The sequence below is a fragment of the Danio rerio genome, chromosome 13 (genome assembly GCF_049306965.1).
Source record: "Danio rerio strain Tuebingen ecotype United States chromosome 13, GRCz12tu, whole genome shotgun sequence".
NCBI classification, from domain to species: domain Eukaryota; kingdom Metazoa; phylum Chordata; class Actinopteri; order Cypriniformes; family Danionidae; genus Danio; species Danio rerio.
In genome coordinates, this window is record NC_133188.1 from 9,969,241 (window position 1) to 9,982,048 (window position 12,808).

The 12,808-nt window shown below is 35.9% G+C and overlaps 2 protein-coding genes and 1 long non-coding RNA gene across 3 annotated transcripts in view; 2 read left to right on the plus strand and 1 right to left on the minus strand.

Annotated features, from left to right (window-relative positions):
• LOC137490466 (uncharacterized) overlaps window positions 1-12,808 on the plus strand; it is a 57,248-nt gene that overhangs the window by 44,263 nt on the left and 177 nt on the right. The window lies entirely within an intron of this gene.
• LOC797340 (novel protein similar to vertebrate pim family oncogene) lies at window positions 68-3,321 on the minus strand. The gene is made up of 7 exons (XM_021480745.3): window positions 2,927-3,321; window positions 1,978-2,421; window positions 1,524-1,618; window positions 1,299-1,349; window positions 803-1,178; window positions 329-502; window positions 68-242 (listed from the first exon to the last, which is right to left on the minus strand). Exons 1-7 carry the CDS (start codon window positions 3,210-3,212, stop codon window positions 142-144), a joined length of 1,527 nt encoding a protein of 508 aa, XP_021336420.3. The 5' UTR covers window positions 3,213-3,321; the 3' UTR covers window positions 68-141.
• Window positions 5,790-12,360, plus strand: pomk (protein O-mannose kinase). The gene is given in 3 exon segments (NM_001007414.1): window positions 5,790-5,925; window positions 7,634-7,923; window positions 11,207-12,360. Coding segments are annotated over 2 exon segments (1,044 nt in total). The 5' UTR covers window positions 5,790-5,925; window positions 7,634-7,647; the 3' UTR covers window positions 11,975-12,360.

Consider the following 12,808-nt stretch of genomic DNA (forward strand, 5'->3'; position numbering starts at 1 on the left):
AAACCATTTTAAATCCACACAATCTGACAACACTGGGGCTAGATCACAATATAAGCCACAACACAAGTGAGTTCAATAAAATATATCTTTATTACAGATGTGTAGAAAAATCAAATATACAAAACATTCTGCTAATGTGACTCAGAACTCCAGCATGGACCAGTCGTGGTAAGGCATCTCTTCTAGAGGAATTCTGCACTCTGGATTCTCATGCAGACAAGCCGTCATCATATCACAGCATTCTGTGAAGAAGAAATGGAGAGGTGAGGTTATTGTTATTATTATTATTAAGCTGTTTCACTTAATTGTTCTTTGATGAACATCTCACCTTGAGAGAGGGTAAATTTGGACCAGTCATGTTGAAGGTAGTACAGGTCATACGCTGATGGGAATTCTCCATGGAGCATTGTGAACAGAAGAACCCCAAGAGAATAGACCGTCGCTGGTTTGGCCCGGTAGCATCCTTTTTCATAAAACTCTGGCGGGATGTACGCTTCTGTGCCTGGAGGAGAGACGTTTAGTTTAGCATCATGTTGAATATATATACCAGATGGGCTTCAGCTGTGCTAATTAACCAGCTTTCAATACGTATATTAATAATGCTTATGCACATTCATAACTAGTGTTGTCAAAAGTATCAACTACCAATCGATACCGACACTCATCACAGTCATATTTGCTGAGCATGTGAACACCAATGGCCAATCAGTGGTGTTTAACAGCGCTCAAATTGACTTGTTAAATGTCAGAATCGATTGGTACCGAAGTCGATACTTTTGACCACACTATTCAAAACACCTACCAGAGAAGAGACTGTAGGCTGATTCCATCATGAAGTCTCCACACCCGAAGTCGATCAGCTTGACTTCCAGTGTGTCGGGGTTCACCAGCAGGTTTTGAAGCTTAATATCCCGGTGGAACACCCCGCGGTAACAGCACACATTGGCCGCATAAACAGCTTGCCTCATGATGGTATGTGCTGTTTTCTCACTGAGGACTCCACCGCTGACTTCAAGGAATGCCTCCAGGTCCATGCTTGGACTAGGCCGCTCCATCACCATGACGTAATGGTTTTCAAAGACCTGCCAGTCCAGAAGCTGAATAATGTTCGCACACCTGGAGCCACCGCTGGCCATGTTTGCCAAGGTGATCTCTAGAGGAAGTGGCTGGTCACATGACTGAAAACAAAATAATAATGTTGGTTTTCAAACAAGGGTTTCTGACCACAGCCTGTGGTCTATAATAAATATAAGACTTTATAAACTGAACACAGCGAACAGAAAGTGTAGTCTACTCACAGAGCTGACATCTTGCATATTTGGGGTCTTCTGGACAAATTTAACTGCCACCTGTTTAAAGGAACAAGCGAACAATTAACATGTGCACGGAGATCATTTCATTCAGTCATAAATCCTGAACAGAGGATTCATTCGTCAGCAGAAATGTCCAAACAATGAAAGCTCTGATGATGTTCTTTAAACAGGGAACTTCATCAGAGGATTTGAGTCTACAAAAATGAATACCTGCAGACCATCCTGTATGCGAATCCCCTCATACACGGAGCCGAAACCTCCTTCACCAAGCTGCTTTCCGAGTTTGTAGCGGCAGCTGATGTCATCTGTTAAAAATGAAGAAAATGTCATTAAATTATAAACCAAATAAAAACACAAACAGTTGAAGTCAGAATTATTGTCAGATTTCAGAACATGATAGTTTTAATAACTCATTTCTAATAACTGATGTCTTTTATCTTTGTCGTGATGACAGTACATCATATTTACTGGATATTTTCCAAGATACCCGTGTTCAGCTTAAAGTTCTGAATACTTAAACTTTATTGCTCTGCATCATTTGGGAAATATTTAAAAAATATTAACAAAAAATCACAGGAGGGCGAATAATTTTGACTTCAACTGTATAATTTTACAAAGTTTGATGAGCCTAAACAAATGTTCTGAACTCCAGCAATAAACTTACTATTGTCCAAGCAGGTCCCATCATCTGCTGTAGACTTCACAGCAGAGTCCTCTTGCGAGACCTGATCCGGTAAGGGGTTCGAGTTTTCATCCAGGGCAGAGTCACAGATGTCATCTGTTATGAGCTGCTGGCTCACTGGAAGTTCATTGTCCTCATCGGATGGTGAACTTGGAGGACTATCAAGCTCTTGCTCCAGGCTGTCCTCACTGAGGGAGGATTCGTTGTCTTCTGGGAAGTGAAGCTCTGCAGAGTTGTTCTCAATGACCACTGCAGAGTCAAAGCTGTTCACTTCCGGTTTAGAGTCCAAATCTTCGTCTGCTGGAGCATCAAGAGCTGGAGGTTGGAGAACTTCCAGCTCCAGGTTGCTCACAGCAGTGCAGAAGAATTTAGAGCTACTGATGGGCTCTGCGTGAAGTTCGTGGATCTCCTGCACACATAGCTGATCTAAAGAGAGGAAGGAACATCATTAATATGACTCTACAACTCTTTTTGACAAGATATTTGAACAGATCATTTGCAGAAACATTACTCAATGTGTTTTTATTGATGATCTTCATGGGTTTTCTGCATTGAATTAGCAAACAAGTAAACTATATATCTAAAGGCAAAGCTCACTGAAATAAAAAATCCTAATACAAATAATTCTTATTTTTTCTGTTTTTTACACAAAACTACAAATTCTGAAGAAAATTCCTGAAATCAGCAGCCATTAACCTTCATTGTAGGAACACAAAATACTGTGGAAGTCAATGGCTGAAAGCACCTCAAACAGGTTTAAGGAGTAAATTATGACAGAATTGTCTTGTTTATGTGAACTGTGGCTTTAAGAAACTCTTTCTAAAATGTCTTCCAGTAATGTTCATTTCTGATCTTTAAACACTTATGTGATGTGTTTGGTGTGTTTAACAGTATGCTTTAGTAATTAAAAGTGCTCATAAATCTATTTTACCAACAACAGTAGCTCTTCTTCTGGAGAAACAGGTGAAGAAGATGGGAGACAATTTGAGTTTCCTCTTTTTCTGTCTCCCTGCCTGTTTTCCTGCAGCGACGGCCGGGTCATCGGTCATCAGATGACGGTGATTCTCTGTCGTGCTGCCGGTGGGTTCGAGTGGCTCACACGGTTGTTCGTTCGCACACTTAACACCAAACGCTTTCTTCAGACGGTTAATCAGTTTTGAAAATGCCATTTTATCACTGTACTGTTGAATCGCAGAAAGTACTGAACTACTAGACATCCAAAGAAGCTACTGAGAGTTTCTGCTACGTCAAAAGCTTTTTACTGTCACCGATGATGTCAGAGTTCCACAGTTCCATTTGGTATGACGTAGAGACTTTTTAAAACACAACAAACTTCTAATGCAGGCCCGCGCTAGACTGACTGGCTCATTCGCCTTAATGTGCTCACACAGCCACCTGCTTATACACATTTTTTCCAATTATTAATTAAATTAATTTTGCACTTAGGCCTATGTATTTTTTTCTGTCATGCACAACTTTTCTGCGTTTTGCTTTTTGTTACAATTTTTACCATGTTTATATATATTTATACGCGTGTGTGCGTGTGTGTGTGTGTGTGTGTGTGTGTGTGTGTGTGTGTGTGTGATTCATTCATTTATTTTGAGTAGCTTATTTCAGTTATTTTATATTTTCATTATCAATTATTTATCCTTTTTAACAGTATTATTATTATCATTTATATTATATTTTATATATTATGGTTATATAAATTTGTTATTGTTGTGAATTCTTTTTTAAATGAATAATGCTTCAAATCATAAATTAAAAAGAAAAATGTGCAACAAAATGAAGTTATCCATGTATTACCTGCAACCGCCAGTAGGTGGTGGTAGGACACTGTCTTAAGTGAATAAGACATTTATTCAGCATTAAAGCAACTGTTGTATTTATGAATAGGTCAAGGATGAATCGACTCTAACAATTTATTTAAATCCACAGATTAATTCTTCTAATATCTAACGTTTTTTACTGTATGTCACAGGCTAGTTAGCTAGTGCTAATTAGCATTTGATGCTAATGCTAACATCGATGCAACTTAATGTAACTGTAATGTAATATATTAATGTTATATTAACGGTACTGTAACGTTAAACTAATTATTGTTTACTTAAAAGCTCGATCAAACCTTTAATGTTAACATCAGTCAGATTGATTGCTAATTGAGTGATTCTGTTAATATTACATTATTTACTTTAATATTACACTAGATAACCTTAGGAACTATACAGTGAGAGGAATTATTTAGTTTTATATTACAGAAACTCGATATTTATTTTCTATATTTTTGTTAGGCCACAGTTTGAAATGCCATTCTGCAGGCTGAAATGGCATATTTAACACAATTAACCACGGCTTTACTACAATAATACAGTCAGGTTTATTTTGTGTGGATAAATGTAAGTTTACTGTAATAAAACTATGTTTTTTTCTTATTGGCTAAATGGGCTCATGAAAGTGTTTCACATAGAAATGAACAAATAATAATTAATAAAAATTAACTAGTAGGTGCTGTGCAGGTAATCCTCACTCCGCTGACCTCTAAAGTTGCTCTGGCGACAGATGCTAGAGATCATTGGTCTTTAGCCTCCTTGTTAGAGCAACCGACTTTTATGCGGTAGGGCGCCGGTTCGATCCCAGCTCGGAGCGGGTCGGGTGGCGTAGGACTGGCGAGGTTACACACAATCAAAGTGCTTTACACATTGGGGGGAACATGTTTCCCGAAAGCCATTTTGAAATGGAAACAATATTTTTTTTTTCCCCATTTATCAATGATATTTGGTCAACAATACATTTTTACTTCCAAATAAAGTAAAAGAAATTCATTTCAAAATGTTACCCTGGTACTACTATCCCTGCAATATATTTAATAAAAAATAAATAAATAAATAAATAAAAAAAACATTTCACGACAATGTTCTTTTTGTACTTGTAAGTTTTCTGATGATTTTTGGAAACAGGTTTCAGGGTTGATTTTTGATTCATTTTACAAAAATAATTAACTTTGACGAATGCATGATTCTTTTTTTGAATTGTAAAACTGGCTATGATAAACTCGATAATGAATTTGAATTTGAATTTGATCATTTTTCTTGGGAAGTTTCACATACACAAGGCAAAATTAATGTCTATTACTCCCTCCTTTATTTTTTTCTGTAAATATTTAAAAATATCTTATAATTCTTTAACCTTAATTACAAGAAACAAGAAGGCTATAAAAACCTCTCTAGTAATGCAAATTATCTATACAGTCTAATAATTTAAATATGATAGATCCCCTCACATATAATGTAGTAATTTTTATGTAATCACTAAGTTTTGAATGACTGTTACATTTACAATACCAAAAAAAAAAAAAAATTTGGGCAGTGGCCAACCGCTTCTCTTTTTCTGGGATTTTTAACGACCACAGAGAGTAGGGACCTCAGTTTAACAACTCATCCTAAAGATGAGTAACTTTAAATGATTTTTGTTTAATCTTGATTAATGACAGTAATTAAGGTAGGTAAAATAAGCAAGGTTCACTGTGGTGAGATCTTCTAAAGGCTTAACCTTTAACATTTAAAGGCTTAACTAGGTTATTTAGGTTAACTAGGCAGGTTAGGGTAATTATTTAGGGTAATTATTATTATTATTATTATTATTATTATTAAATTGTTAAACTGAAGTCATAATTAATAAACTGAAGTCATGTGCTTGCTGGGTTGTGGAGTGATTACACTGGTTGACTCTAGATGGCGGTGTATTTCAGGGATTCAATGAGCTGCTCATAACAGCGTCAGAGAACAAGAAAATCCGAAAAAACAACAACAACAACAGAGGAATTAGAGAGCGTGGACAGCGAATCACTGACTAATCAACGCTTGGACATTTCTGTGACATCTCATTGTGTTTGCAGTTTGAGAATCAGCCTAACACTACTCATGCAACCTGGTGAGTCAAAGGCGTTAATGATGGAGTCCCATTAGACAGGAACTACGGGCTAAGTCGCAGCATAGTTTGCAGTACATTTTTGTATTTTAATAACCAAATTAAATTAGTTTTTAAATGCAAAAGCTGCATTGTAAATTTATTGAAACCTGATTTGTCTATGAGGTGAGTGATGAATTATTAGCCCTCCTGAATTATTAGCTTCCCCCAATTGAATAGTGCTAATTTTGTCATATTTACAAAATATTGTAATATATATGTCATATTTATGTGATTTCAGTTAAATATTCAAAGTACCATGGTAAACAATATAGGGAGCTAGTTGTCATTGAACAAATGTGCGAGAATTAAACCAACTTTACCTTAATAAATGTGGTAATATCATTGGCCCATGAACATTTCCTGCTTTTTATAATACTATTTTATAACTGTAACAGGCAATTCAATCATGTTTTCACGTTAAAACAGCTGTCATAACGTTATTTATGAATATATGGACCTTTTTGGATTTTTAATAGCTATTGAAATTAAAGATGTAAAAGAGAAAATGCGTTACGACCATTGTTATTGTTTACATTTCTCAAAATGATTGACGCAAAGTTGGTTTTATATTCGCACATTCGTTCAATGACAACTTGTGACACGCTCCCTATATTGTTTACCATGGTACTTTGAATATTTAACTGAAATCACATGTAAATATGACTTCTAAACAACATTAGCACTATTCAATTGGCTGTGAACAGTGTTGTACTTTGATACTTGCCAGCTGCTAATGTAATTTGCTATGTAGAATTTGCAAATAACACTTTTCTGAAATCATATTATTAAGGATTATGTGTGAATATAAATCCAACTTTACCTCAATCTCAAAATGCCCTCCCAATGTCTATAGAGGTGAAGTTGGTTTTATATTCGGATATTCAGACCTTCTCCTTAATTATATAATTTCAGAGAAGTATTCTTTGCCAATTCTAAATTGAAAATCATATTAACAGCCATTGACTATCAAAGTACAACATTGTTCACAGTCAATAAGATAGTGTTGATGTTGTTTTGAAGTCATCTCTACATGCTAATTCTGATTTAATATTCAAATTAACATGGTAAACAATATGGAGACAGTTAAATGAATGAAAGTGCAAATATAAAACCATATTTACCTAAGTCCAATATCTGATTAACGCAAAGGAGATTTTTTTCAACACATTACCAAACATGATAGTTTTAATAACTGATTTCTTTTGTCTCTGCTGTGTTCACAGCACACTATATTGATATTTTTTAAGATACTAGTATTCAGCTTAAAGTGCTTTAACACTAACAGCTAAAGGCTTAAATAAGTTAGGGTAATTAGTAGGGCCAGACAGAATCTGGGGACATGTTTTGCTATTTCTGCAGGGGATTTTGTAAAAAAAAAAATCTGCGGATTTATGTGGAATGATTTTAGGAGTATCAACTAAAAACTAAAACAATAATACATTTTTAACTTTTATTTAATGTTTACTATGTAAATTCAATTAGATCCACTTATTTGGTTAACAAAGCAAGTTTCATATAACATATTTACTAAAGGACAGAAAATATTACTTTAAAAACTGTATTTTAAATAAATCTTATGAACATTTTAATATTAGTATTATTATTGTATCACAATAATATTAGTGAAATGAATTTAAAAACTCTCATCTTCGTGTGTGTTAATCAACAGGTTAAGATGTCATTATGGGTGGCACTGCTGTCGGTGGCGTCATTGGGGTGAGGTGTGGAGTTCCTGCTGTTTTGCTGTGTCTAGGAGCTCTGCTGTGCGCCAATGTGCTGCTCTATTTCTACCTGGATGCCCTGTATCAGAACACAAACCCTCCGTCAGCACACACACAATGTCCTCCTCGCCACTTTAAAGTGGGCACTATGAGCTCCTGCAGCCCTTGGTTAAAGTGTCCAGAAATCCGCTCTGGGGTTCGCCGTGTGAAGCTCATTGGACAAGGAGCTGTGAAGAAGGTGAGTTTGGTGAGATTGGTTCTGCAACAAATGTTTATTTTGATAATCAGTTAAAATCAAATTAGGGATGCAGCTAAACTTACACATTCATATTTATTGAAAGGGGAAGAGAGACTCATTTTTGACTTGACATATTTTATTACAATGTATATTTTAAATGAGATTAGAATGGACGCAGTTCATTCAGTTACTGCCACGGAATAAAAAATTAAGTAAATAATAGGAATGCTCATTTCGGTTAATTTTGCTAACCGACAACCGCCGCTCATTAATCGGTTATTAACGGTTTACTGGTCAGATTACTATTAATTTTATATTAAACAAATTGACGTGTCTATTTTGTGTCCGACACATTAAATATTGCATTTTAAAATACTGATTTATTTTTTTATGCTAGCATATTAATAATAGAACAATACAACAGAGCATTTTCACGCACCTGCAGTGTTTAGCACAGAAGAACATAATAAACTAAATAAAATAAATAGGACTGCCCTAAATTATTTTCCACTTAAATAATTAATTTATATTACAAATCGAAAACACTGACTGATTCTTTTTAATAACCGGCATAGGCTGTTTTTTTCCAATCATATTTTTGTCTTCCGTCAAATAAAATAGCTGACTATGCATTTATGCATTTATTTAATGCCCCGCTGTTATTATTATATCACAAAACATTTTTACATTTTTAATAGAATCATTATTTTAAAGATTATGTCTTGATATAGGCTATGGTTTCCTTTCTCTCCATCGCGGTTCAAGTGTGCACGCTGCGTGGTGAAAAGACAACAACAACATGCGCATATGCTGACTTTTTGTAAACAGTTTTGTTGTTTAAATATGATATTGCATTAATGTGCATACATGCTTTATAAGCTGTAAAATAAAAAGTAAAGCCTATTTGTTGCGTTTATGACGCATATCAAGGTCAACATCAGCGCTTTTTTGGCATCAACACGTCTGTTTCAAACAGCAATATTCTTCTTCCATTTTGCTTCTTTGGCAAATGTGTCTGTAAGCACGGGTTATACGTTATCGTCCCGCAAGTTAAGTATGTCTTGCAGTTGAACAAGTGGCCGACCACAGCTACGTGCTTTTTTCATTCCAAAAACGTGAGGCGCACCTCACTGCCTTTATGTTGACAAGGAAAAAAGAAGAGAAGAAGCGCGGTCCTCTTATGAAACGACTGAATCAGCTGGGTATCGATTGTGCAAAAGTGTTGCTGTCTGTGTTGTTACAATTGTATTATTTAATAATATTGTGATATTCAAGATTTGTACATTCATACAGCTCTGGATAACTTAAAACAGCGATTAGACCATCAGAGCGGTGTTAATGCGTCCTGAAGTAAAGCGAAACGGCTATAAACTCCAGCAAGATAGAGTGATTATATACAGAGCCAAATACCTTTATCTATAAATAAAGTATAACTATAGAAACTGTGTTCATCTTAACTGAAAGCTTCTGCGTGTTTGCTGTCCTCACGCATCATGCACCTGTCAGTCGGTCAGTCAGCACGTAACCCCAAATGGTTAAACAGATAGCGCACAGCACTATACGGTTACAGAAAAGTTTGTGCTGTTATTATCCACTTCTCTTTTAATACGTTTTGATGCGATTATAATCCGCTAATAAAAAACAACAACAACAATAACTGAATGTTTTGAATGGGTAATGTAGCCGTGGCGGGATGCATTTTGGTCCCTGCCATGGAAGAATGAATGTAGCAGAAACCAAGCTCTTTAAAAGTTCTCTGTAGTTGTCTTGACAAAACAAACTGCTGCTCTGGGATGAGCCGCGTGCAAAAGATGCAGCTCTTAACGCAAAGGCGCATTCAATCGGCCCCTTATGCAGCCAAAGTAAAAATATATATTATTAAGTCAGAATTGCGAGTTATAAAGTCAGAATTGCGAGTTATAAAGTCAGAATTGCGTGTAATAAAGTCAGAATTCTGAGTGATAAAGTCAGAACTATTAGTTATTAAGTCAGAATTGCGAGTGATAGTCAGAATTCTTAGTTATAAAGTTAGAATTCTTAGTTACCAAGTCAGAATTGCGAGTCATTAGATCAGCATTTTGAGTTTTTAAGTCAGAATTCAGAGTTAAGTCACAATTGTTAGTTATAAAGTCAGAATTGCGAGTTATTAAGTCAGAATTGCGAGTTACAATGTCAGAATACTTAGTTATTCAGTCCGAATTGCGAGTTATAAAGTCAAAATTATTAGTTATTAATTCAGAATTCTTAGTTTTAAAGTCAGAATTGCAAGTTTTAAATTCAGAATTTTAAGTTATAAAGTCAGAATTGCGAGTTATAATGTCAGAATTCTTAGTTATTAAGTCAGAATTGCGAGTTATAATGTCAGAATTCTTAGTTATTAAGTCAGAATTCTTAGTTTTAAAGTCAGAATTGCGAGTTTTAAATTCAGAATTTTAAGTTATAAAGTCAAAATTGCGAGTTATAATGTCAGAATTCTTAGTTATTAAGTCAGAATTGGGAGTTATAAAGTCAGAATTGCGAGTTATAATGTCAGAATTCTTAGTTATTAAGTCAGAATTGCGAGATATAATGTCAGAATTCTTAGTTTTAAAGTCAGAATTGCGAGTTTTAAATTCAGAATTTTAAGTTATAAAGTCAAAATTGCGAGTTATAATGTCAGAATTCTTAGTTATTAAGTCAGAATTGGGAGTTATAAAGTCAGAATTGCGAGTTATAAAGTCAGAATTGCGAGTTATAATGTCAGAATTCTTAGTTATTAAGTCAGAATTGCGAGATATAATGTCAGAATTCTTAGTTATTAAGTCAGAATTGCGAGTTATAAAGTCAAAATTATTAGTTATTAATTCAGAATTCTTAGTTTTAAAGTCAGAATTGCGAGTTTTAAATTCAGAATTTTAAGTTATAAAGTCAGAATTGCGAGTTATAATGTCAGAATTCTTAGTTATTTAGTCAGAATTGGGAGTTATAAAGTTAGAATTATTAGTTATTAATTCAGAATTCTTAGTTTAAAAATGACAGAATTCTTAGTTATTAAATCAGAATTCTTAGTTATAAAGACATAATTGCGAGTTTTAAAGTCAGAATTCTTAGTTTTAAAGTCAGAATTGCAAGTCATAATGTTAGAATTGCGAGTTATAAAGTCAGAATTGCGAGTTAGGTCAGAATTCAAGCTATTGCAAAGACATGTGAATTAACCCTTCAATTTTCGTGACTTAAATTGCGATGAATCAACAATCACAAATCTTGTCAGTCACATTTACCCTTTTTGCCTTTTCTTTCCTAGGTTTATCTGTCAGAGTGGCAAGGACAGAAGGTGGCGCTGTCTGTCCTGTCTTCAGATCAGTATGCAGATGACTTCCTCCATGGACTGTCAATGCTTCGTGCCTTGCAGAGCTCTCACGTGGTGACGCTGGTAGGTGTGTGTGAAGAGGACGCTGTGTTTGTTACTGAATACCACCCTCTTGGTTCAGTGCTGACGCTCGACACCACACTCGCGCAAGAACGCTATCGCTGGCGAAACTCCTGGCACACTCGCCTACAGCTGGCAATAGACTACGTGGCCTTCCTGGCATACTTGCACAGCAGTCCGGCGGGGATCAGAGTAATGTGTGACTCTAACGACCTGCACAAAACCCTCAGCCAGTTTCTTCTCGCTTCTGACATGCGTCTGTTGGCCAATGACCTGGACGCCCTGCCTGAGGTGGAGAAGGGGGGGTTAGGAGTGAAATGTGGGCATCATGAGCTCACTGGGGACTTCGTTGCTCCTGAGCAGTTGTGGCCTTATGGTGAGGATTTTTCCTTCTCAGATGAAGCCATGCCCGGGTACGACGAAAAGACGGACATCTGGAAGATTCCTGACGTGACACGCTTCCTGTTAGGGGACGTCTTGGGAGGTGATGTCATCCACTTCCACTTGTTTCAGATTTACAGCGAGTGCAAGAGGAAGGAGGCTCACATGAGGCCCACGGCCCGCGAGGTCCTGAGTGTGTATCGCTCTGTGTATGACAGTATGATGGAGAGCCAGTCGCAGAGAGTTCGAGATATGCTGTAGTGAGAGGAATCATTAAAAGGCCAGAAGTGAAAATTCTGTAGTCATTTACTTCACACATGCTTGCGTTCTTGTGAAATTTTGAGAAGTCAATGGTCACTCACTGATTATAAAAAAAACACACACACACACACATTTTGAGTCTCTATGCAGTTACATTGACCATAATTTAAGTTATGAAAGCAAACAATATACTTTTTTTTGTTTTATATTAATTATGACGTATTTAAAGGAAGACTCTTTGGCAAATAGGCTCATTTTTCAAGTCACTCAGAGTTAAACTGTTGAGTTTGATCATTTTAATCCGTTCAGCTGATCTCTGGGTCTAACAAATAGTCCAAAATCCTTGATTATTACTCCAGAATGAGAGTATAGTAAAGATTATAGAATACACATGACGTGTCACTCGTATACTTTCGAATGGGAAAAGTGAAACAGTCAATATGGCGAATGAAGCCCCGCCTTCTAGTACAGGAGCCAATCAGTGATTGATATATGGCAAATAAAGCCCACCTTTTAGTACATGAGCCAATCAGCGATCAGTATAGAATGACAATTCTCCAGGGGAGGGGCTTGGACTAGATGTGAGTTTCTGCAAATATTGTGTGATATGGACATTTATAAATGAAACTAAAAGGACAGTTACTGTTTAATTTTATTGGTTATTCATAGTATGTAATGTAATCGTAATCTTGGCTAGCAGTTTTGGAGAATTTGATGTTTACCCATTCAAACAGAATGCCTATGCATACTTCTCTAGAGGCGATTGAAAGATGTCCGCCGAGTGAAATGACCTGCCTTAAAGGGACTTTGAGTATAGTTACTAGCCATGTCAAG